The sequence below is a fragment of the Amblyomma mixtum genome, chromosome 1, assembly GCF_055824585.1.
Source record: "Amblyomma mixtum isolate Tamu chromosome 1, ASM5582458v1, whole genome shotgun sequence".
Classification (NCBI taxonomy): Eukaryota; Metazoa; Arthropoda; class Arachnida; order Ixodida; family Ixodidae; genus Amblyomma; species Amblyomma mixtum.
In genome coordinates, this window is record NC_143012.1 from 1,894,381 (window position 1) to 1,917,310 (window position 22,930).

Here is a 22,930-nt window from a genome sequence, read left to right on the forward strand (position 1 = left end):
ACATAGTTTTATGCAACGATTCAAAGTCCTTTCGCATGAAACTCGCCCATCATCTTCAGAATATGTGAATACTTTGTCATTTTTACCATGTATTGCTCAATGACTTTCATCTGTGCTCACTGCCGCAAGCGAATTTTTTTTCTTTGCATACTTTCACTGCGCATGTAAATCCTTTATCCTTTTTCTTTATTTTTTCTTTCAGCTTTTCAAGTTTGTAGTGTGTGTTCATTGTGCGTGCGTTTTTTATGCTTGTTTTACACTAATTGTCGCCCCTCCTTATGTAATGCCCTCGGGCCTTTAAGGATGAAATAAATGAAATGAAATAAAAAACTCACGTTGTTCGGTGCTGCCTGGATACACGATAATGATCACCTCATTATCTAATCCGCGGAGCTCTGCTTGTCCTTACCACCCTTATCACTTTCTAGCCCGATGTCAACTGTTTTGCCTCATATCCAAATTTTTGTTCTTGAATCGCAAAGCTCAAAGACCGAAAAACGGCGATAAAGAAAAGAGGTCCCCGGAAGTTTTTCGTGGTCTACAATCATTCAAATGTGCGTACCGCTTCCCCTCGCTCCCTTGTCAAACTACGATGGCCATATATCGTTTCTAGAGCCAGCCAGGCTCCGGCCATTAGCGCAGGCGAGGAGGAGAGCAGCCTTCGCAGCGCCGATACGCGGCCGCGCTCCCCAAGGACGTCCATCCCACCGGATCGGCGGCGGGCTGTTCGACGGCTCGCAGATCTGCGTCACGCGCCACGGCGAACGCTCCTCGGAACAGCGACGGCAGCCAAGGTGAGCGTCACAGCTGCCCGGTGCGCGCTTTTGTGCGTGAATGGCTGGATCGTTCGAGACTCGGGGGATGGGCAAAAGTAAGCGCAGCAGAACTATGGAGACCAGAGTGGTAGGGGTTCAACATGCGCGACTCGGGGATTGCGCGTGTACAGGAATGGCATGTGCAGCGCATGTCTGCCAACTGTAGTTTAATCCTCGAAACTTGCAGGCTAGCTAAAGAGCGTGGAATTAGAACGTACAGTGCAGTGGAAAGCGAAATGGGGTCGGGTTAAAGTGAGGTCAGGGGAACACAGCGCCGCGGAACTGCGGGCCAAATGCGAGTTGTGATAAGCTGAGATCAGTGAGGACAGCTGAGTTGGTGCGGGCTTGAACGGTGTGTGCGGCAGAGCGGATTGCACAGGCTCCAAAAGAATCGGGTATTTCTCCGACAGAGCAGGCACGTGCCCCGCGAGTAATGACGAGGAGCCCGATCCTGCGCAATACGCTCTTTCCAGCATAGGTGCCCACCGCTGCGGGAAAATGATGTTTCGAGTGGCCCGTCTGCTCGAAGATTTCGGGTGTTGCGCATCATTTCTGCGCATAAAACGTCCGAAGTTATTCGACCAGCCGTGCGAAATGTTTCACTAGGGCTACCTTGAGACTGCGCCCTGCGCGGTCCCATAACCCGAGAGATCGGCTTGGTCTGTGCCCTAGCGGAGTCTCCACGCGAATCCCGCACTCAATCCCGGACGGCGGATGTCCGGGCTAAACTGAGCAGGCGTTACGACGGCTGGCAGTCGATTTAGATTGGTCAGGAAGAGGCGCTCCTTCAGACGCCGGAAGCGGCGCCTTCATTCCTCATCGTGTCCACTGCAGCCAACAAAGCACTGAAGTGGAGGGCAGACTTGCTGCAAGATGCAACCACACATACAAAACAGCACGGGAGTGAACAATGGCTGCCACAATTGCCTTCACACCCCTGCGAAGGCAAGTCTGTGCTGGACCCTGCGGCAACCCCCTCCCCTGTTCACTTTGCGTTGTCAAGGAGCCCCCTCTCTGCCGTTGGTACTAAATTTTTAATTTATTACGGCAACCTTCGGAAAGGCGATCACGTGACCTGCTTTGTTTTGCGCGCCATGGATCATAAAACAGATACCTCAGGGTTTCCCAATCGGCTCCCAATGGGACGCATCGATAGTATCGGTCGACACGCATGAAGCCGCGACACGGCGAGTTGAGCAGCCGAGTAATCTTCTTTCGAAGTCGTTCGCCTTGAAGTGGACCTTCCTTCACGGATATACGGGTAACTTCGTCGTCGTGAGTCGCCTCTGCCTTAGCGGAAATAAGGCCTTGTGGTCAGGATCGCTGACATGACAACGTATACAATATAGCCGAAAACTCGCAAGCACCCCTGCTGCCCCTAGAGGTTCTCTTTAGGCACTCGGCGGTGAGAAACTTGACGCTGCAAGTGATGTTAACACACGAGAGGAGAACATACCGCATAAACTCGAGTAAGGGCGGCGCTTTATTATTTTTTTATCAGTTTTGGCGGGCGCGGCTCCTAGACGAAAGCGTCACTTTTCAGTTTTCTAAAGATGCTCTGGAGAAACCATTTTATTGCACAATCCCGTATGACTCTTCTTCACTGTCGCCGCAGCCCCAGCTCAGTCCATCACCACCCTCGTAATTGAAGCTGCAATTTTGAAACATTTAACGACAATGTCCGGGAACACGACGGCTGCACGAGAAGAGAGCCTCGGCGTTGCTTTGTGGTGACAATACAATTAAGCCCTAGAAACGAAAGGAAATTTGTGCACACGTGAAACGCAATAGCTCTTTCCAAGTTGGAGAGTGTCTCAATCCTCAATCAATCCTGAATTTCAAAGCGTGGTTGTGGCAGCTGAAGCCAGTGGAGCCGTGGAATAAGGAAACTCGAACAACTTTCCTTCTGTTTAATGAAGTTTTTCCTGCTCCTCTCCGCTTCGGTACGCGCCGATTGGTTTGAGCCCCCCATATGCCTCGGCCGTCTTTCTACAGTTACATCACCTCGGCTAGCACTGCATCAATAACTGTAGTGAAAAGTGAATATCGCAAGGCTTGTGCAGCAAGTACTCCAGATATAAGTCAAAGCGTTCGAAAGCAGAAGCAGGCGGCCGTGTTTTGAAGGCGATGAGATCTCGACCCTTCCGACCATGTCCAATAAAGCGCGAGTACTACTCTCCCAGAATACGGGCCCAAGTGCGATTTGTGACCACAAAAAACGCACGAGTACGAACACATACGTAGAGCTCTGTGATCCACCATTCAATGTAAACAGGCCGAGTAAAAGGAAAGCAAGAAGGACGGCGTTAAGCGTCTTGAGAGACATCTGCATGGCTGGCACCCGCCTCTTTCCCACACGAGGAAATCCCCGCAGATGACCGGCGAGGCTTCGGACACACTGCGCCGCCCACTTCGATGCAAAAGCTGCCATTAGAGCGCAGAAGGAGCCTTGCCTTCGCGTGTAGTTCGTGGAAAGCAGGCATCTCTATTTTTTTCTTCCGCTTTCGCAGAACACTGACAAGCGAATCGGGAGAAGAAAAAAAAGACAATAAAACTACGGGGTTTTTAACTCCCTCTGATAAGAAACACCAGCCCGATTTGCTTATCACGCCGGAGGTCAAGACCCCATTCGTTCCTGGAGCCAGGGGAACATGGGGCGCACATGATCCGATAAATACGCTCAGTGGTTATCATGACGATAACCACTGAGACGACGAAGCGTGCAGCGCAGATGTGAGGCGGATACGAAGTGTATTTGAGACTGTGCTATCCTAGAGGAACTATGATGAGCAAATTAACATGGACAGAACATGTAATGCGGATCTATATCCTATGTTCTGTTCTGATATGAGTAAACACCCGAGCCGGAAATCTAGTCGGTGATGGAAAGAAGAGATTAGATCTTCTGGGATATCAGTGGGCTATATGGTTCAATTGACCTCGCCGATGAGTTAGATGCATGATGCTCACAATACCGGCGTACATGAATAATAGCCACAAGCAAAGCGTGCATGCCCAAGATGAATCCTAGCTTAACCCGTGTTCTCTGCGCGCTTGTTAGTTCGCTCAACAGAGTTGGGGCATACGGTCACAAATCCTCGCGTCACCTCTGACGGCGTCTGTTGAACCCCTGCCATGGCACGGGCGATGGCGTTACAAGCAACGTGGCGTTACAAGCAAACAGCTGCCTACGTATGTGTGCCGCTAAGTCCAAGGACGCGTACGAGCGACTGGCCCCCACGTAAGAGGTCGTTGCGACGAGGTTGCGCGTGCGTGGCTTTCGGTGGAAGGCTTAACAAAATTACGACACATTCAAAAGTGTTAACTAGTTGTCTGTGTACATAAGTACCTAATTAGTCACTCACCAATTAGCTAACTGTGATTAGCCCCAGAGGTGCACTGTGTTTATGCAAGTTCATTTACTTCCAGCAGTTGACATGCATGACGGGCGCAAGCTGTAAATCGAGCTTAGTAAGCAATGCCACTGTATTCAGTTTGACCGGAAATGTTGGTCGACTCCGATAGTCGCGCTGCATCGCAACCGGCGGTCTTGGCAAACAAGTCGTGCCTTCTTTTGCCGACCGCCGCTAGCATGAAGGGTCAGTGGATCTTCTCTGACGACAGTCACGCCAGGCAAAAGCACAGGCATTTGAAACTGCATCGTCCGCCCAGCCCAGCCTTTTCTACGCAAGCCAAAGTACACTCTCTCCTTTCTTTCTTTTCCATTCTGCGGCGGAGAACCTCTCGCAATCGGCGCGCAAGGCAATCTGGGTGTGCGAGCGTGTGTTGTAACGGCGCTGACCCGAATGACAGAGAAAGTTGAGCCCAGCGAGGGAGAAAAAAAGAGCAAGGTTACTTTCGCTGCTCTGGAGTCAAGAGAAAAGTAAATAAATAGACGACGCTCTACGGTTAAGGAATTTTTACGTCCCAAGGAAACTGTGGGTCCCGAGGCCTCTGGAATGATTTCCAGTACTTGGCGGTTATGAAAGAAAGAAAGAAAGAAAGAAAGAAAGAAAGAAAGAAAGAAAGAAAGAAAGAAAGAAAGAAAGAAAGAAAGAAAGAAAGAAAGAAAGAAAGCGCAAGTTTCAGCAGGCGATTGCCGGCGGCATCGTTCGAAGGTTGCTTCTCGCGCGAAGTCGCGATCGCTGACGAAGATGCCCCACGGCGGTCACTCCAGAGGAGAGAGGAGAATCCTTTCCCCACGAGCACATCCTTCCTCGTTCGGCGGAGTGCGGCGCAACCACCGCGGTGGTGGTGGTCGTGGCAAGCTACAGCACGGATCCTGCCGCTGCGCAGTCACCATGCATGGCGAAATTCCTTTTCCAAAGTAAGCGAATTGCAGCACTGATTACGTTGCCAACAGTTATGAAAATGTAATGATACTACATCACAATTACTTCCAAAAAGTAATGCAACTAACTACTCTTAATTTATGCTTTAGTTTTTACGCATACTACAATGCACACTGGTCAAAGATCCAACAATAATTTCGGATTTCTTAATTTAGTCAACCACAGCAGCAGCTAAGCTTCAAAGTGCGCGTCGAAAAAGAAAGGATGCCTACTCTGCCCATGCAGTTCATGGCAACCAGGGGTGCAAACCAAAAACCGCAAGACGGTGGTGCGTGTGTATGCAGTGCCAGAAGCTACGCAGCTGCTTCGTCGTGCGCCGCTCGCCCGCGACTTGGCTGGCTTGCACGTCATGCTCTGGAGGTGCTTTCCCGACACAAAAAGCAGCGGCGCATTTTTAATAACAGTAATTTTGAAAGCTATTGATTACATTTTCTGCGAAATTACGTGCCCAAGGTAATTCATTGCGTTACAAATTACTGGTAAAAATAATAAAATTGCATAGTCACCCGGAGTACAAGATTAAATTCATGTTTCCTTGCGCAATCCTCGCAACAGTGTAAAAAGAGGTTAGGTGGCGAGGAAAGAGAGAAAGTATTTAATTAACGTGCACTGGTTTTGACGCCCCAAAGGGAAGAAGGAGCGACATCGGCGTCCCAGCAGTACCACAACCATCTGCACTGCGTTTCCGTTCGGCAAACAGCCACCGAGCTGATGAACTGCGCTGCTAATATGCTTAAACTTTGGGAGATGAAGAAACGATGCACTGCTAGCAGTTTTATAGATGACAGCGAGATTCACGCTGCCTGTGGTACGTGGACGAAACGGGCGTCCAACGAACCGAGTCGCTGGCAAAGCATCAACGGTGTGAGCAGGAATAAGCGCCGTCTCACGCGTCGCAGTCCCAAAGGCCACTGCACGCATTTTGTTGCGAAAGCAACACTAGGCTAGTCGCCGAGCCATTTCGTGGAGCTGGGGAAAGGCCATACTGCGCATGTGCGAGCAGCAACGTCACACGGCGCACAGCTTGCTCGCCGTCGCTGCGAGAGAGGTGCCGCCGCCGTGCTCGCCAGTTGCGCATGCGCTCTCCATCTCGTTGCTTTCGCAATCCCCCAAGTTTAACCAGAGCTAAACCAGTGCCTAGTTTTTACACTGCAGCCCGCTCTGGCAGCGTTGGTGCGTGAAAAAACTCCATTTGTGGAGCTCCGTCGTCCTCGAAGGTATGCACAAAACCTTCGCGGCTCGTAAAGGAGAAAGCACAGACAATTGAAGCAACCGTCACACTCTGCTGCAGGATTCTGAAAAAGAGAGCGCCGCTATGACACGACGTTTATTTCGCAAGGCGATAAAGCGTTTCTCTTCTCTCGATAGGCTTTCCTGGATATAACTTCCTCCACAGGGCCGTACCAGCTTTTTATCCTCGTGTGTCGACTAGCATAATTGTCGTTGTTTTCCTCCCAGCGCCGCCACTAAGTGCTGGCGTCTAGAATTCCGTAGCAAAAACCGAAACGCCTCGTCCTTGGTTCGACACGGCCTTCGAATATCTCTGTGGACGTTTTGACTTTCCCCTCTTCCTTTTCTCCAGTGGGGGTCGATAAGCTTCTTCTCGCCGGACTGCAAAACGGGCTCGATTGCGGATTGCTCTACAGTCGCGTTGTAAGGCTATAATTCATGCGAAACGTTCCGCTGATTAGCGATGAAACCAACAAGAGAGTAAACAGTTCAAAGCCCATTTCGTTGTCTGCCTCAGATCGAAGACGGTTTCCTTCCTCGCAGATTTACAACGACGGAAAACGACACAAATTAACTCTAGAAACTAGAATTTACAGAACGCCGCGACATCTGAAAGGGCTCAAAGGCATGAGATGAAATGTTTTGCACTTATAACGTCCTCTAAATCGCTCCCGATGCCCTCCATAGGCGGCGGAAGCATCTGCTATCTACCGATAAATGGTGACATAAAAATGCAGTGTTTAACTGACATGTACAGTCGGGGACAAAAGTCTCCGGACCACGTGTTCCTCTAACGAAGCCGATAGCTCTGCTATTAGACGGCGGCTGGAGACCACAATTGTGGAGGTAAAAGTTAATTTTTTGTTCTTTCATCTCCACAAGTGCGGTCTCCAGCCGCTGTCTGATAGTAGAGCTATAAGCTTCGTTTGAGGAACACGTGGTCCGGAGACTTTTGTCCCTGACTGTACGTTTCTTGAAGCGCACTTCATCCACTGTGGGAATGCCGGGAAGACAGCGTGGGCGTACTTGGCTTGGTCCTAAAACATGACTACGACTGCAGAAGTACAAATTTTCGCAAAAAACACATTGCAAGGAAGCGTTGTTTTACAATGAATATGCCCTGTAATAAAATAAGCTTATTGTACACTGCAATAAATGAGCAGAAAAGCGCATGGGCGCAAACGATCACCCAATTTGCCCAAGGCGACAGAGGCCTTTCTCTTCATGCTGCCAAATATAGCCAACCGTGGAAGATATATATATATATTTTTTTTTTGCTTTTAACAGACACACTTTTCAGAGCGAATATATTTCCGAAGAAAAATTGTAGCGCTTAAAATACTACACTTTAGAAGCTTCCGTTTTCGCATTGTGAAAAACAAACGTCTCACTGTAGTCTGCTGCTGCGGAACGCGCCCTATGGCCGTGCATATAGGCTACGCTCGTGCCGTGAGAAACTTGCCCGAGCAGCCGCTTTTCAATGAGAAACCGAGTGCCGACTCTCGCCATCCCCCGGCGCAGCGCTTCCAGATTTTGCCAAGAAAAACGTGAATTAGGAAGCGCAATCCTCTCCTAGCACAAGTAAGCGACGGCCGTGTCAATCATGCTGACGAGTGCAACACGCGGGTATTTGCGCGAAGCCCTTCCTGCATGCAATGCGCGGCCACCGCCAGTCTTCGAAACGGGCCAAACGCAATCCTAGGAGAGCATACGGTTAACATAAGTTACGCGGTGGTCACGGCCACAGACTGCCCAGTTCTCAGTTGACAGAAAAACCTTGTTCCTTACTGTTACATTTCAATGCACAGGTTCCCGCTGAGCAAGCCCAGCTCGCTTCGTAAATGGCTCCCAGCAAAGGCCTTTGCTGGGAGACTCTGTGCGCAGCCCACTTCGTGTCGCCTTCGGATCTCAAATGAACTGCCTACGCAGCAGCACTAAACAACCACAAAGTGGGCAAAATATGAGTGAAAACTACAGTTATAATGGCGTCCACGTGAGTAGGTGTGTGCCGACCGGCAGGGGAAGCGCGCGCCCCATGGAAGGCGCGCCCCTTTTTTTACGATGCAGCGGTGGCGCCACCGGCGAAAGCCCGGTTCGCACCCGCTTCCTCCGGCTACGCTTGTATGAAGCCGAATCACTTCAGTACTACTATCGCTATTACTGCGATACATGACTTTGTTGTGAGCAAACTGCACAAGTCAAGAAGACAGACGAGATAGGGTCCGGGACGCAGAGTTTCCAATATCTGACTCGTTCAGCTCGGCCGTAGACGTAGCATCAATTTTCCATTCACTACTGAGTTCTATAAGGCTCTGCCCTGAGTAAGAATTCAAACACCATATTGCGGCAGGTTTTATAGTTTTCTTCTGAAAATGTCTCCAGCATCATGTAACCATATTCCATGAATATATTTTAACGAAATTTGCATCTACATTTGGAAGTAATCTATAGAATATGAGCTTACATATTTGATACTGAAGCGAATGTGTAAACGAACAAAGTAAAGTCAATCATGGACATAGGAGTGTTTATCAGCACTTGCAGTGAAATAACGACGTATGTGTCCATGCAGTCGAGCGCGCGTCTCAGCGCTACGTTTCCTCGCGCTTTATTCACTGGCCGTTTTTACATTTTTTTTTTCAAATGGAACGAACGCTTGCGATAGATTGAAGCTTGCTGACACGATTTGTCAGCTGGTCTTATATGCTACTCACATCCGATCTCGTATGGCACCTTTGAGCCGCGAGCAGTAACCCCCACCCTTGTTTTCCGGAATTTAGGCATCCTCTTAGTTCGCAGCGAATTCCTTTTTTTTTTGCACGCGACGGGTAATATGTGTCGTCTTTCTCATTAGTGTAAAGAGCCATAATTAAACGCTCCGCGACACATCAACGACACCAATAAAAATGGCTACCGCTTCCCCCTCCCCCACCCCCTCAACCGCCCTAATTTCAATTCCTTGAGAAACCCCTTGGCTGCGGGAAACAACTAAGTGGTCAAGCAAACTCGCCTATATGCTTTGCCAGTCTAACCGAGCGAGCGAACATGCAAGCAGGGGCGAAGGTGTCCATTTGGAGCAGGGGATGGGAGTTCGAGGCTTCCATTTTCACGCGCAGGCTGGCATGCTGCATGCCACAGCTAGAACGGGAGCGCTGGCCCCCCAAAAACGCTAGCACTCCCCATGGCGTTTGAGCTGCATATATCATGAAAGGTAGACAATGATTTTGATAGCCTAAAACCATTACCTTCAACGACAAATGTGTAGTCCCGTACTTTCGGTGAACTGCTGCTCGAAGTTTCATTCACGCACAAGGCGGAGTGCAGTACCTGCTTAGCCAGGTGGCGGACAACTCACATTTTCTAGACAATGTGGGGCACCATGGCACAAAAAGCAATGGAAATTTTAGGCCTCTTCCTCACCCGTTTTAAGCTGAATACAAGGTTCTTGCTTTAATTTTTACCTTAGAGCACTCGGTCTGTTGCGAACTTCCCTACGCTAGAGCAGCTGCTGTCTCTTACCCTTAGCGCTTAATTGCCATATAGTGAATATCTGCTTCAGCGGTAGCGCCTAGAGATAGTCAACATAGAGAGTAACGTTGCGAGCCAAAACTGAGGTGAGCGAAAAGCCAAATGCGATTGCGGCGAGTAGCAGACGATCTGCACCCGAGCGCCGGCTCTGAAAGTACCGCAATCAGCGGACGGCGCGCGGGCAACATTGGACTGTTGCCAGAAATATGGTTCAGCGCACTATTACTAGGGTCCCTAGAAATACTTGCAAGTATTTCTAGGGACCCTACTATTACCTAGAGTGAAAGCTGGCGCTCCGTTATGGGATTTTGCATGGAGCCCCCTCAAGACCACTTAGCTATAAGCCACCATTGGCGCTCTGAGCATCATGGGCCGGTGCGGTACCTACCGTACCGACTGCAGAACCACATTCTAGTACACTCTAACCACATCTTTTGGCCAAAAAAAAATATTGCAAAAATAAACGCTGTTCGATAATCAAGAATCCCCTAACATTCAATATCCAGTCTATAAATTGCAACAAACGAGCAGGAAAGCATGTAAATGCAAAGTTTGGCCAAAATAGGAGATGCTAGCTCTACTATTGGTCAAGTACTAAACACTACAAAAACTAATATTTTGTGCCAAACAGGCGCACTTTTAAAAAATAAATGCGTTTAAAGAAAATGTTGTTGCTTAAGCACATTAAAAGGTTTTTTCATGGCATTTCGGAAAAGAGAAACCTTTTATTCGCGTCGTGTGCTGTTGCGTTTTCGCTACTATGGCATTTGCACACTACGTTCGCGCCGAAGTCGTCTGCGCGCGGGGCGCGCCATTTGACGCCTCTTCTCACATACGGCTACTGCAACACGGCTGTTCTCTCACAATGCGAACAGCGTTTTAAAACATCTTAGTAGTGCCAACCTGTTCCCGAAAAAATCCAACTGTATCGCACCAAGTAGCTCACCGGCCTATAATGCTTCCTCCTTCCTCCAAGGCTTCGAGAGTCCATGGTGGCTGAAGTGCAGCTAGTGCAGCGCCGCCTGCTTCCCTCTAGGTAATAGTAAGAAACTCTATGATAGTTATAGAGGGAAGCTGGCGGCGCTGCACTTCAGCCCAACGTTTTTAGATCCCATCAGGATCTAAAAACGTTGCTTCAGCCACCATGGACGCTGAAAGCATCATGGCCCGGTGGGCTACTTGGTGCGTAACAGACGTATTTTTTTGGGAGCACAGAGGGTCATTACTAAGATGTTCCATTCCGAAAACGCTGTTCATGTGGGCGCAGACGACACTGGCGCGAGCGCAGTGTGAAAAAGCCATAGGAGCGAAACCGCAACAACACACGACGCCAACAAGTTTTTTTTTTCCAAAATGCTATTAAAAACCTTTTGAAGTGTTTAAGTAACAATATTTTTCTGAAAAGATATTTTCTTTTAAAAATGCGCCGGTTAACTACGAAATATTAGTTTTTGTAGTGTTCAATACTTGGCCAATAGGAGAGCCAGCCATCTCTTATTTTGAAAAAACTTTTCATTCACATGCTTTTCTGCTCATTTGTTGCAATCATTAGACAAGATATTTATTGAATGTGAGAACATTCTTGATTATCGAACAGCGTTCATTTTTGCATAATTTTTTGGCCAAAAGTTGTACATCGGCAGTCGGTAGCTCACTGGCCCGTGATGCTTGGAGCACCCCCCATGGTGGCTGAAGCAGCTGAAGTGGTCTTGAGGGGGCTCCACGCAAACTCCCATAGACGGGGCGGCAGCTTTCACTCTAGATAATAGTAAGAAACTCTGTGGTTTTTGATACTATGGCTTTCGCACTGCGTTCGCACCAAAGTCGTCTGCGCACACACGAACAGTGTTTTCGTAATGAAACGTCTCAGTAATGCCACTCCATGTTCCCGAAAAAAAAATAAAAACAGACTGTCCCGCACCAAGTAGCTCACCGGCATGGAGGAAAAAAAACTAGGAGGGAGCGCGCTCAGCCTCTGCAAGACATCCTCCTTTGACGCCGCTGCCGAGGGCCCTTTTGCGCACTGACTCTTGGGAAATAGGCCCTCCACAGTTACCAGACTGCCAACCAGCGGTGCTTTTTAGTGAACGTCCGTGCTCCGATGTAGCGCAGAAGCGCAGCGCCTGTGTTGCAGCTTTGGCGGAATGCGTACCGAGCTCGAGGTTGTCTGAAGGCTCCGCGTCTCAACACTTCTGTTGATTACACTCTTGAGTTTTCGGGTGCACTGTAGAAAACTGCAGGCAAACTTTTCATCAAAGGGTGCGGCCGCGAGCTCGTCACTGTTCAACTGTATCATAAAGAGAATGGAGAGGAATTCCTTTCGTCGTTATACACACATACGGAGCGTTTATTTCAGCGCATACTATAAGCGGAGAACTCGAGAGTAGGCGAAGAAAACGAGCCTCTAAAAAAGGGCGCAGTGGCTTCCAGAGCGCTTACGGCGGACGGACGTTTTAACAGGCGCGCTGCGCAAGATTCTATTTCTCGGGCAGGCGGACTTCGGCCCGTCCATGGGCCCGCCGATCTCCGCTATTCTCGAGGCACAAGTCGCGCTGAATACGCTCGCGCACATACGCGGTTTCGACGTGGAATGCAGCAGTGAAGTATTTCTCTCGAGAGAGACAGCGAGAGAGAGAGTGCCGGCGGCTTTACGTCTGCCCCTGCGCGTGGTCTCCCGGCCACTGCGCACAATCACTTATAAAAAGAAGTAAACTGTGTGTACATAGCCGCGCGCACGTAGCATCCTGTCTCAGACTAATCGCGCGCGCGGCACACGGCCGGGGTGGGGCGCCCTGCCGCGTATACTGTCCGAGGTAGCACCCACGGAGCGTTCGTGTCACGCGTGCACTACCTGGCGAAGAGCAAGCGAGAAGTCAAGCCCGCCTGCTCGATGAACGCACAGAGGCTCACCATTGTTCTGTCACAGGTGCGCGCACCGCCGCGCGGCCACAGGAGCGCTTCGAGACTGTCCGGGACGATTCCCAGCGCCCTGTTGGCCGCGAGCATCTCGCGACGCGGCACTACCGTAGCGGCACTGCAGAAGCGGCACAGCGAAGGAGCATGTGCTCCAATGCCTCCACTGCGCCGCAGTCAGCGCACGCGTCGCTCGGGGGTGGTGGCCGCTGCGGCGAGCGAGCAGTTTGCGCTCACCACGGAGCCGTCAGTAAACACAAGCAGACGGTCGCGCAGTTGTTCGTAGAGCGAGAGAGCGAAACCGAAACCAAAATCTGGCTAAGAGCTACCGCTGCCTTGTCACGTGAGGGCCTTTTTCCCCCCCATGATGCTTTCCATTATATTTTTTATGACTAGGCTTCAAGATTGTGACGTCTCGCTCCCTCCTAGTTTTTTCTTCTTCCATGTTCACCGGCCCATGATGCTTTCAGCGTCCATAGTGGCTGAGGTGCAGCGCCGCCAGCTTTCCCTCTAGTACCTAAAAAAAAAAAAAACTGATGCAGCCGCCACCCGCCAGTCTACACAGTCGCGACGCCAGCGACGCGCTCTGGCCTGCGGCTGCATCTGAGAGGTGTCTGCTGGAAGCAAAGTGCCAAAGTCGGCCGAATTTGTTTACGAGAGGGTGCTGGACTCCGGAGGCGGCGCTGTTCGTAACAGTCATATGATCGCTCATAGACCTTGACCCGCGCTATCGTGCGTGGGGCGCCCACAAAGGAATACCGCGTCACCGCGCGCACACGCGGAGAAGGCTCGGGCGGTCGGCACGCACGGATTCAGCTAGGAACAGCACAAAACGCAGCCGCCGCGATCATGGCCGATCCGAAAGGTACGACGGGACGTCATACTACAGGGCGCTTTCATCGTTTTTTCCGCAGTCGCGTCCCACTTACATAACCGATTGCATGCGTCCTTCAGCCAACTTTCGCTTACACAACAAACTTCAAAACGGGCGCGTCGGCTCGCCCGAGTGCTCCTGGTCTTTTTTGTTGGCGCGCTCCAAAACCTGTTTGCGTGGCAGCTTTCTCTCTGGACTTTTGTTTCTTTCCTTTCGCGCGAAAGCGCACGCCGCGTCGACACCTTGGAAGCTCACTTTATCCCATGGCAGTGCTCTAAATTGTTATGCCCGGCACGTTCGGAACCCGTTCGTATCATGAGCACCTTTCGCTACAAACACACCTGAGGATGTGCGCACCAACTGCATGTGCAGCTGTATCTCTAATCGTAGAAGAACTGGTTTATGGTTTACCCCCACGAACAGTACTCACTTCGAAGCACGTATGGATTACAGGAGCGTGAGAGAGGCGATGTTATCGATGTGTGTGTGACAAAAGCCCCAAATAAGAAAAATGATTCGCTTGGGTGAAATCAAGACACAAGATAATGCCCGGCATCGCAGTTTCACAACTCTGGAAAAATCTGCACCGTTTAATCAGTGCAGATTCTTACAAATATGGGACATTTTACTGCACCAAGCACAGAGTTCAGGAATCAGTATCCACAGTATCAGTATTTTTCGACCTATCAAAAGTCTTTGATACTATTCATCACGCATTACTGTAGCAAAAGTTGGAAAACATGGGTTTCAGGGGACGATTTCATCAATTCTTTCAGCGCACAGTGTTCTAGAACTGATGGCAAATACAGTGAATTTAAGGCAATCAAATTTGGTGTTCCGCAATGAAGTACACTGGGCCCATTGCTATTCAATATGTGCGTCTCTGAACTCGGTTTTTTGAAATTAACGTCAAGAATCTTTTAGTATGCAAATGACACAGCACTAGGACTAGAATTAAAAAAAGAAAGGAAATGGCCCAGTATCTGCAGCACCATAAGGGAAGGGAGGAAGGTGGGAGTGAAAGAAAAAAGAAGTGCTGTAGTGGAGGTGTCAGGAATAATTTCGACCACCTGGGGATCTTTAAAGTGCACTGACATCACACAGCACACAGCCGCCTCTTGCGATTCCCGTGTGCTGTGCGATGTCAGTGCACATTGAAATTATTTTCTCCTCACTACAATTCACTGATCTTCATTTTGGGAGCAAAAGATTTCTGCAGGATATGTGCAAGGTAATAGACTGGCTTTCCAAAGTTCGATATATTTAAACCCACAAAAAACGAAGCTTCTCTGGTTTTGAAACCCGCACAGGCGAAAACCAGAATATGAGTCACTTTTCTTACATGGCTCGCATTGTGATCCGTGCACATGTAATGTCATACCATTTGAACCTCCAGTTAAATATCTCGGAATAATATTTGATGAGCATATAACATGGAACAATCATGTGCAGTATATATGTAACAGGCTTAGAGCCGTGTCCGCGATGATGTACAACCTCAGAGGTAAGACTTCGATGCACCTAAGGCACATCATATTCAAGGTGCTGGCTGAATCTATTATAACCTACGGCATAATATTATTTGGAACTTGCTCTGATCCCAAAATGGGAGCAATGAATCGCATAATTAAAAGAATTGCAAACAGTACAACTTATGGTACTATGCTGCAGGAGGTTGATAAGGAGGAAAAATACAATAGACTAGATGTACTAGAAATGTGGGAACTATTTCATTACACAGTGCTCACACGTCATTACTTTACAAATGCTTTCAAAGTGCCCGTCAAGAAAAATGCTGCCTTAAGAAATATAGAAACTTATGTTAAGCCACGATGCTTTACACCTTATGGGAAAAAGATAAGGAGATATTGCGTGCCACAGATATTCAGTGAGAGTTTTGCAATTTCAAAACTAAGCGTAGAATAATTAAAGAAATATGAAAATGGTGCTCATTCTTGCAGATAAATCATTGATGGCCTCGTGCATGCTGTATTCTACTATCCCTGGTTTTGCTTCAGATTTTAGAGTTGTTTAGATATGGCTCATTTCAAGCTGTTATGATGTCCTCTGTTCATTTTTGTTTTCTTTTTTCTCGAGTTGTTTCCCTATTTGCTCAATATGTATATATACATAATTTTTACATAACAAACATGTAGTGTGCCAAATGTCATTGTGTACACATTTGCTGATTCACCGTACTGCCTGAACAACCGACAAGCACGCTGTTGCTTAGGTTGGACAGGAAAAACTCATGTACTAAACGAAGATGAATAAATTTTGATTTGAAGCAACATGCCTATCAATGTATTTGGCAGTACACTAAAAAATGCGGGCCACTGCTCACACTATGAACATCCCGAAAATTGGAACCTGAATAATGCAGAGTGAAGCAATTGCACTTTGCACACACAATAACAACTGTGCTCTCTATAGTTTCATGCCTAAATATTTCAGGCAAAGTTTACATGTCTTTTTTTTCCTGTTCTCACGTATTCAGGCACCAACAGGAGAGACATGGCGGCCCAGTTGGTGTCAGCAGAAACTGTGGAAGGGGTATTCAGCATGATCTCTGTGTACCTTAACGATGACTTGGTCAACCAGATTGGTGGCGTCTTTGTCTTTGATGTCAAAGGTATGTTCCATATGATTGGCTTTATAAAGTTCTTCAAGCCAAATGCTGTTGTGCATCCAATGAACATTGGCATCTGCTAAACCTTCGTTGGAACACTTGGTTGTATGGGTTTTTCTACGACAGTGTCAAGAATTTTGTATTTGTAAATTTCTAACTAACTCTAGAGTGTTTTAATCTGTTTTTCTGTTTGTCTCTCCTCATGGATGTATGAGCTATATGCTGCATAAAATGTAAATTTCAATAATTGTGCACACATTGTAGCATTGTTTCAAAGTCACTTGTCTGCAAATTTCTTACTTTTTGTTTGGCACTTAGTAACAGGATTTTCTCTCGACAGTTCTTGCTTAGGACTTCCTTCAATATTGCCGTAGCACATTTGAATGACAGCTTTCTAAGAATAAAAAGAAACCGAGAACCTGAAATGCAGCTGTAAGTTTTCCCTAACCAACTAGCACAAGTTATTTATTTATTTATTTATTTATTTATTTATTTATTTGAACATACTGCAGGCCCTTTTCGGGCCCATGCAGGAGTGTTTACAATGCATCATTGATCAAACAGAGTAAAAACAAAAATTCAAAAATACAGAGATGTTCTCTGACCCAAACACAAAAAGATTAGGAGAGAATTAAACAGAAAAGTCAATTTTTTCGATATAATTTAGAAATAGTTCCACGGACGTACACTTCACCGCATCTTCAGGCAATTTATTCCAATATGATATAGCATCTGGAAACAGGGAGTACCTGTGGATATTTACACGGCTGACTGGTTGACGAAGTGTTTTACTATGGTTTGTTCTAGACGAGTGTTTGAATGGCGGGTGTAAGTATTGTGAATTGGCTATTTTGAAGTAACCGTGAAGAAGTTGGAACAAAAACTTTAATCTGGAAATGATTCTTCTCTGTGACAGGCTTTGTAAATTTGACTGAACTATTAGACTGGTAGCGCTAGTTTGACGTGAATACTTTGAATAGACGAACCTCACTGCTAGTTTTTGGATGCGCTCTAATTTGTTGATTAAGCTTTTTTGATGGGGGCTCCAGACTATATCCGCATATTCTAGGGTAGGTCTTATAAGAGTTTTATAGGCACTGAGTTTAATATGGGCCGGCGTGTTACGGAGCTTTCTCCTTAAATAATGTAATTTACCTTCAGCTTTAGAGCAAATGGATTTGATGTAGGGCTCCCAACGCAGGTTAGATGTTAGGATGAGCCCCAGATACTTCACCTGATCATATTTTTTAACCTGTGTGTCACCAAGTGTGTATGTAAAACTTAGAGGATGCTTCTTATTAGTGAATGTGATACTTTTGGTTTTATCTGCGTTAAGTTTCATTCCCCAGGTCATACACCAAGCGTGGATTGATTCTAGGGAATTGTTAAGGAGAAGTTCAATGATTTGCGCTAAACAGATATATATATGTATTAGGTATATATTTTTTTGCATTGTGCTTATGGTGAACTGAACAGTCCTCAAAGTGTCATAGAACCAACTGCATCCTTCATGACGCTGCTGTTGTTTAGTTGAGAGCCTAATAGACTGCTCAACCTAGGTGAACCCAGCAAGTGGTATGTGGACCTCAAGAATGGCAAGGGTTCCGTTGGCAAGGGAGACCCCCCTCAGGGCAAGGCTGACGTCACCTTTGTTATGGAGCGCGACACCTTCATCAAGATGTTCACGGGGAAGCTGAACCCCACCAGTGCCTTCATGGGTGGCAAGCTGTCCCTCAAGGGTGACCTGCCAATGGCGATGAAGCTCGACAAGCTCATGGGGGAGATGCGGTCCAAGCTGTAATAATCCACCAGGGCACAAGTGCTACTGCGTGGACATTCTGTGTGTGCTGCCGGTCGACCGTCAGGCACGCAGTGAAAATGTGGACATTTCGCACGGCTATACAGTGAACACGAAGACAGTGAACACAGTATCTGTGTTGCTGGTGACACCAGACACATAAAAACATGCACCTACAGGAAATGAATGGCGGAAAAATTTGTCTCCAAATGCAAGCAGTGATCCTGGTTGCAATCACTTCTTTCCTTGCTTAGTCACAAGGCACATCTTGCGACATGTTTGCAGACAAGCCATGAGGACCCCAATATGAGTGTTAGCAAAGGACTCCCCTGACAGCACAGTCAGTGCAACAACCTTGCTTCGAACACAAATGCTGCAAGAGTTATGCGAGCAAGAAGCGAGGGCTTCACAGATAAATACTGAAACGTATGTTCAGTGCCCATCCATTTAATTAAATAAATAAAAGAAAATCACTAAACAGATAAACTCATCGACAAAAGCTGTCTTTAGGAAGCAGGGTAGATATGAGATAAAGAAAAAGCCCTAGACAGTTTCCGTAGATAGTAAGAGGTTTTATTCTTTTAATGCGTCATTGTCGTCGGTGTTGTGAGCAGAAAATCCCTAAAGAAACAACCCATGTGGGCCACCTGGGTCACGTGACACTGCGGTGTCATCACAACCTGCCCTGTGAGCAAACCAATGATTGGTCGCGAGAAGTCAGTTGCTCGGGAAGAGCAACCTTGGTCACCCCACCGTTGGCAGCACCTGCCACAGTGGCCAAGAGCATTTTGGCTTTGTAGCAGACGAAAATTTGATTGGGAGCAGCCTCGCCGTGTTTTGTAGCCCGACTCTGAGGAAGAAGGCAGCAATGCAATTACGCAGGAGGATGTTTCACCCAACTGGTGCCCAAGTGACAGTGCACTGCCTGCAGGCCTGAATCAGTCGTGCAGGATTGCAGTCTTGACCACGTCCGCATATTTTTTCAATGCACCTAAATTCCCAATTGCTCAACAAAGATAAATGAGCTAACCTTTGTATTGTTAACGTTGATGCAAAACTTTATCTGTGAAAGCTGGAGAGAAAGTTGAGAAATGCCCATTTCAGTTTTCTTCTGTTTAAATTTAGGGCTTTCTTTATTTAAGCTTAAAATAATGCCTGCAAGATTTGAAAAGTGTCACATGACCGTTCACTCACACGTTGCAATTTTAACTGATGCCCTCAAACCTGCTCTGACTGAAGGAGTTTGGTTATGGAAAGCCAAAATTATTAAACAGGACACCACCAGTCACAGCATGGGTCACAGTGATTGTTCCAGGATGAGCACTTTGCTTCGGTAGCATTACGATGTCACAGAAGAGTGCTCACACTATGGTGGCCACCCTAGCTGCGCCGTATAATTTCCTGCACTCCAGTGTGGCCGTGCCTCTCGCACCGAAGCATTCTGTCACACATGCACAGCCACTAACTTGCCAGATGCATACCACATGCTTCCCAAAGTATTTAATTTCAAAGGGACAATGAGGAAGTTGGCCTCTATTGACAGATTACCTTGTCCTAACAACAAAGACCTCCGCTGATAACGGAGCTCTCATAAGCTAGAAAAGGCAAAAAAAAAAAAAAATAAAAACAGGTGTAGCCATCACCAGATGATTTCAAAACTAAACAGTGGATAGCCAATTTTTCTGGTGCGGATCCCAGAAGTTAGGCTGCACCACCATTTCCTTCAAAACAGTGACTGGACGAGTTTGAACTGAGTGGCAGAAAAACATTTAAATGCAATTTCCCAAGCCCTGAACTTGTGTTCTGCTGTTGGACGAGCATCAACACACCCAAAAAGTGATTCGAGCCTTACTGCGAACAAAAAAATGTGTTTCTGACAAAGAGACAGTTCGGATGATTTTCTGGCACTGAGACTGTAAATCAGATTGGTAACTGTGGGATTTAACATCCCAAAGATGCATAGGCTATAAGGAACGCTGCAGTGCAGGGCTTCGAAATAATTTTGGGGTTTCTTAACGCGCACTGACATCCTTTGTGTTTTGCGTCTGCTTACACGTGGCTGCTGTGGCTAGAATTGAACCCCGGCTCAGTAGCCAGGCGCACTAACCACCGGGCCACCGTGGTGGGTTTATAATTCACAAGCTCACATGGCAGAGGACATCCGGTTAAGAAATCAAGCTCGAGATCACGAGTGTGGTCATGGTATGCCAACCCCATCATTGTAAGCGCTGCAATACGAACTCCTATTTATACAAACTGACTTTCTACCCTGAAAGTTTGAATTATGTGGTCCTACTGTGCAAACAGACTGAAGAAATTACTGATTAGCATCCACCCAAGCATAGCCATTCAGCTGCAATTCAGATGTCACAGAAACCTTGCAGTTGAAGAAAAATTTGTCCTGGCCCAGGGTTAGAGCGCACAAGAGTAAGGTCTGTGAAATACCAGAGGCATAATGCACTCGCCATGTTTGTTTCGGACAATGTTGCCAGCGTCGTCGAGGCAGATATGCAAAATGCATGTATGCCGTGTACTAACAGTAGGCGGTAAAGGGCTAACAAGTGAAACGGGGTGGATTTGTACTCCATAGTTCATCTTTCTCATCATACACTGTGAGAAAAAAACAAGTCTCATGCCTGTGCATAATAAGCAGTTACCTGTGCCATCTTGCATTCGCCGCAGTTCTTGGATGATGGACTGGCACTTTGGGCGGTGCATTGGTGCCATTTCATCAAAAATCATGGATTTTTAACAGCATGTACCAGGTTTTATGAAATGGCACAGCATTCCCACCTCTGCATTTCTTGCCTCATGAATGGGGTGCGCAGGACCTGTCAGCAGAGTGTGCCCGCTCACATGACCTCATTTGAAAATAGAAAATATCATATCAGCCCTCAAAACATTTAACAACAAACATTAATTAAGGTGGCGGTCCCACTCTGACGGTGAGCGGGAACCATTTTTGGTGATATTTGTACGTCGACTGTACCTCGCCCGTTCGCTTCATAAATATGGTTCAGATATCTCCAAAAAGCTAGTTTTCTCTGCTTTCAAAAGATGCATTTGGTTTAACGGTAGCTGCAAATTTGTTTCAACTGTAAAAGAAAACGCAAAGGTGAAAACTGGCAGTTGAGCTCAACTTGTATCAGGAAATGCAAAATTGTGAAAAACCTCTTGCACCTAGAGAAATATCTTTCGAGATACTTTGAGATCTGATGCTAGTGAGCATATTTAAGCATTTAGAAGTACGTGTATAGATTAGTTTATTAGCCACGCATGTTTGAAAAGCATACAAAACAGAACAATGTAATCTGCAATAACTTTTGGGATATGCATTGCACTGCGGCAACTTTTTGTACAGTTGGAGATCGTTTAATCGCTCTTCCATTCTGAAAATTTCATCCATCTGCCTAGTTTAGTTTAAAAGTTATTCCTAATCAAAGTTAGCGTTTTTTCGAAATAGTTAAAAACGGAATGTAATACTGTTCAGGTAACCAGCACGTGGCAGTTCTGAGATTTTGCGTGAAGAAACTTAATACTTCGCTCTACGGGGCTAAGCATCGCCTTTACTCTACGGCTTTTGGGGAATGCACAATGTCTAGTTGATTTTAGCTACCTTTTCTGTTCTCCTTATGAAGGGCACAAGCTCTTGAAACATTCTGCGGCTTCTTTTTTTCGGGCAAGTATACTCTTAAAATGTCGGTCTCTCATTCTTTTAATCAACTTGTAACAATTGCCAACAACAAAGTCCACAGAATACAAACAATAGCAATAATGCAGCGACATGCGATAAATGTAGATAAATGTAGTAAGTAGCGCCATCTACACACATGCACGTGTACTAAATAATCACAGTTCAAAAAAAATAACGAGTGTGGCGCTGCTAAACATCTACAGTCAGGAGGTGTTCACGAGAGGGAACGATATCTCTACGATGTTTGCACGTTTCCCTCGATTTTGCCCTATGTAGTGTGTGTCGAACTTCCAAGCAGATTTCCGCCATATTGCTTTGCTGGATTGTTTTGTAGCGTAAAGCTAGTAAAGCCACACTACGCGGGTCAGAGCCGAGTTTTGCGCGAGTGTGCGCCGCCTGATATGCGCATGCGCAAGAATGGCATGACGTCACGAGAGGCGCAGGTCCGCAGGTGCGTCGCCTCCTCGCCACAGCCGGCGTGAGCTCCTCGCTGCCGGCGCCGCTGGCGTGCGCTCCTCTCCGACTCGTGACCTCGTGTTTACAACAGTTGCGCCGCGCGCTACTGCGCATGCGCGAGGAGGGTGCGCGGAGAAATGACGGTCGCGCTCAACATGTAAGCTCTGGTAAGCTAAGGAGAGTCGAGCCGCTGCCAAACGGCGCAGACGACTGGAAAATGTAAATTCTTCCGATCCCGAGGTTGTCGCCTGGCAGTTCGCCGTTGAGCAGCCAAGGCGAAACGTGCGGCCGAAACACCGGAGCGCTTTACGCTACGTATATCCAGGCATAGCAGAGCTAAGCCACTGCCAATTTTTTTCACCTGACGCTACAAAACGCATTCTGGGCGTCGTATTATTTTTCGAGGACAGCTTTGGCATTGCTAAAGCGACAGGTAAGGGAAGAGACAGGCTTTCGCTTCGTGCTGCCGGTTGTTCGTTGTTCCGGCTAGCGCTGTGGAGGGGAAGTTGGAGAGCGCTCGATTCGCCTGCACTCAATGCACCAGTTCGGCAAAGTTCTGCGGCAGCGGCGGTGCGGCGGGTGTGTACCGCTAGTTCCGGCACTTTGAGCGCAGTTTGGCACTGTCTGCTTCCAAAACGGAT

General features: G+C 47.5%; 2 protein-coding genes across 10 annotated transcripts in view; one reads left to right on the forward strand and one right to left on the reverse strand.

Moving 5' to 3' along the window:
• Window positions 1–22,930, reverse strand: part of LOC149365224 (DNA helicase MCM8-like) — a 90,486-nt gene that overhangs the window by 12,930 nt on the left and 54,626 nt on the right. The window contains exon 9 of one of the 7 annotated variants that reach the window (XR_016282536.1): window positions 20,797–20,970. The exons of the other annotated variants lie outside the window; for them this stretch is intronic. The gene's annotated coding sequence lies outside the window, so the exon portion shown is untranslated. The remainder of the gene's footprint in view (window positions 1–20,796; window positions 20,971–22,930) is intronic. 7 annotated transcript variants of the gene reach the window in all.
• Window positions 691–18,322, forward strand: LOC149365225 (hydroxysteroid dehydrogenase-like protein 2). 3 transcript variants are annotated; one of them, XM_089541139.1, is made up of 3 exons: window positions 691–794; window positions 16,210–16,344; window positions 17,901–18,322. In XM_089541139.1, the coding sequence occupies exons 2-3, from the start codon at window positions 16,227–16,229 to the stop codon at window positions 18,140–18,142; spliced, it is 360 nt and encodes a 119-aa protein (XP_089397265.1). In that variant the 5' UTR covers window positions 691–794; window positions 16,210–16,226; the 3' UTR covers window positions 18,143–18,322. The 3 variants fall into 3 exon arrangements, with proteins under 3 accessions (XP_089397265.1, XP_089397254.1, XP_089397259.1); XM_089541128.1 differs by lacking the exon at window positions 691–794 and adding an exon at window positions 5,051–5,142; XM_089541133.1 differs by lacking the exon at window positions 691–794 and adding an exon at window positions 13,530–13,703.

What these genes read in the sequence shown, in the direction of transcription:
- LOC149365225 (XM_089541128.1), top strand. Translation starts at nt 5,121, where the DNA reads ATGGCGAAATTCCTTTTCCAAA. An exon ending in GGCGAAATTCCTTTTCCAAA is followed by an intron (nt 5,143 to 16,209) that starts GTAAGCGAATTG and finishes TCACGTATTCAG; the next exon opens with GCACCAACAGGAGAGACATG. An exon ending in CTTTGTCTTTGATGTCAAAG is followed by an intron (nt 16,345 to 17,900) that starts GTATGTTCCATA and finishes TGCTCAACCTAG; the next exon opens with GTGAACCCAGCAAGTGGTAT.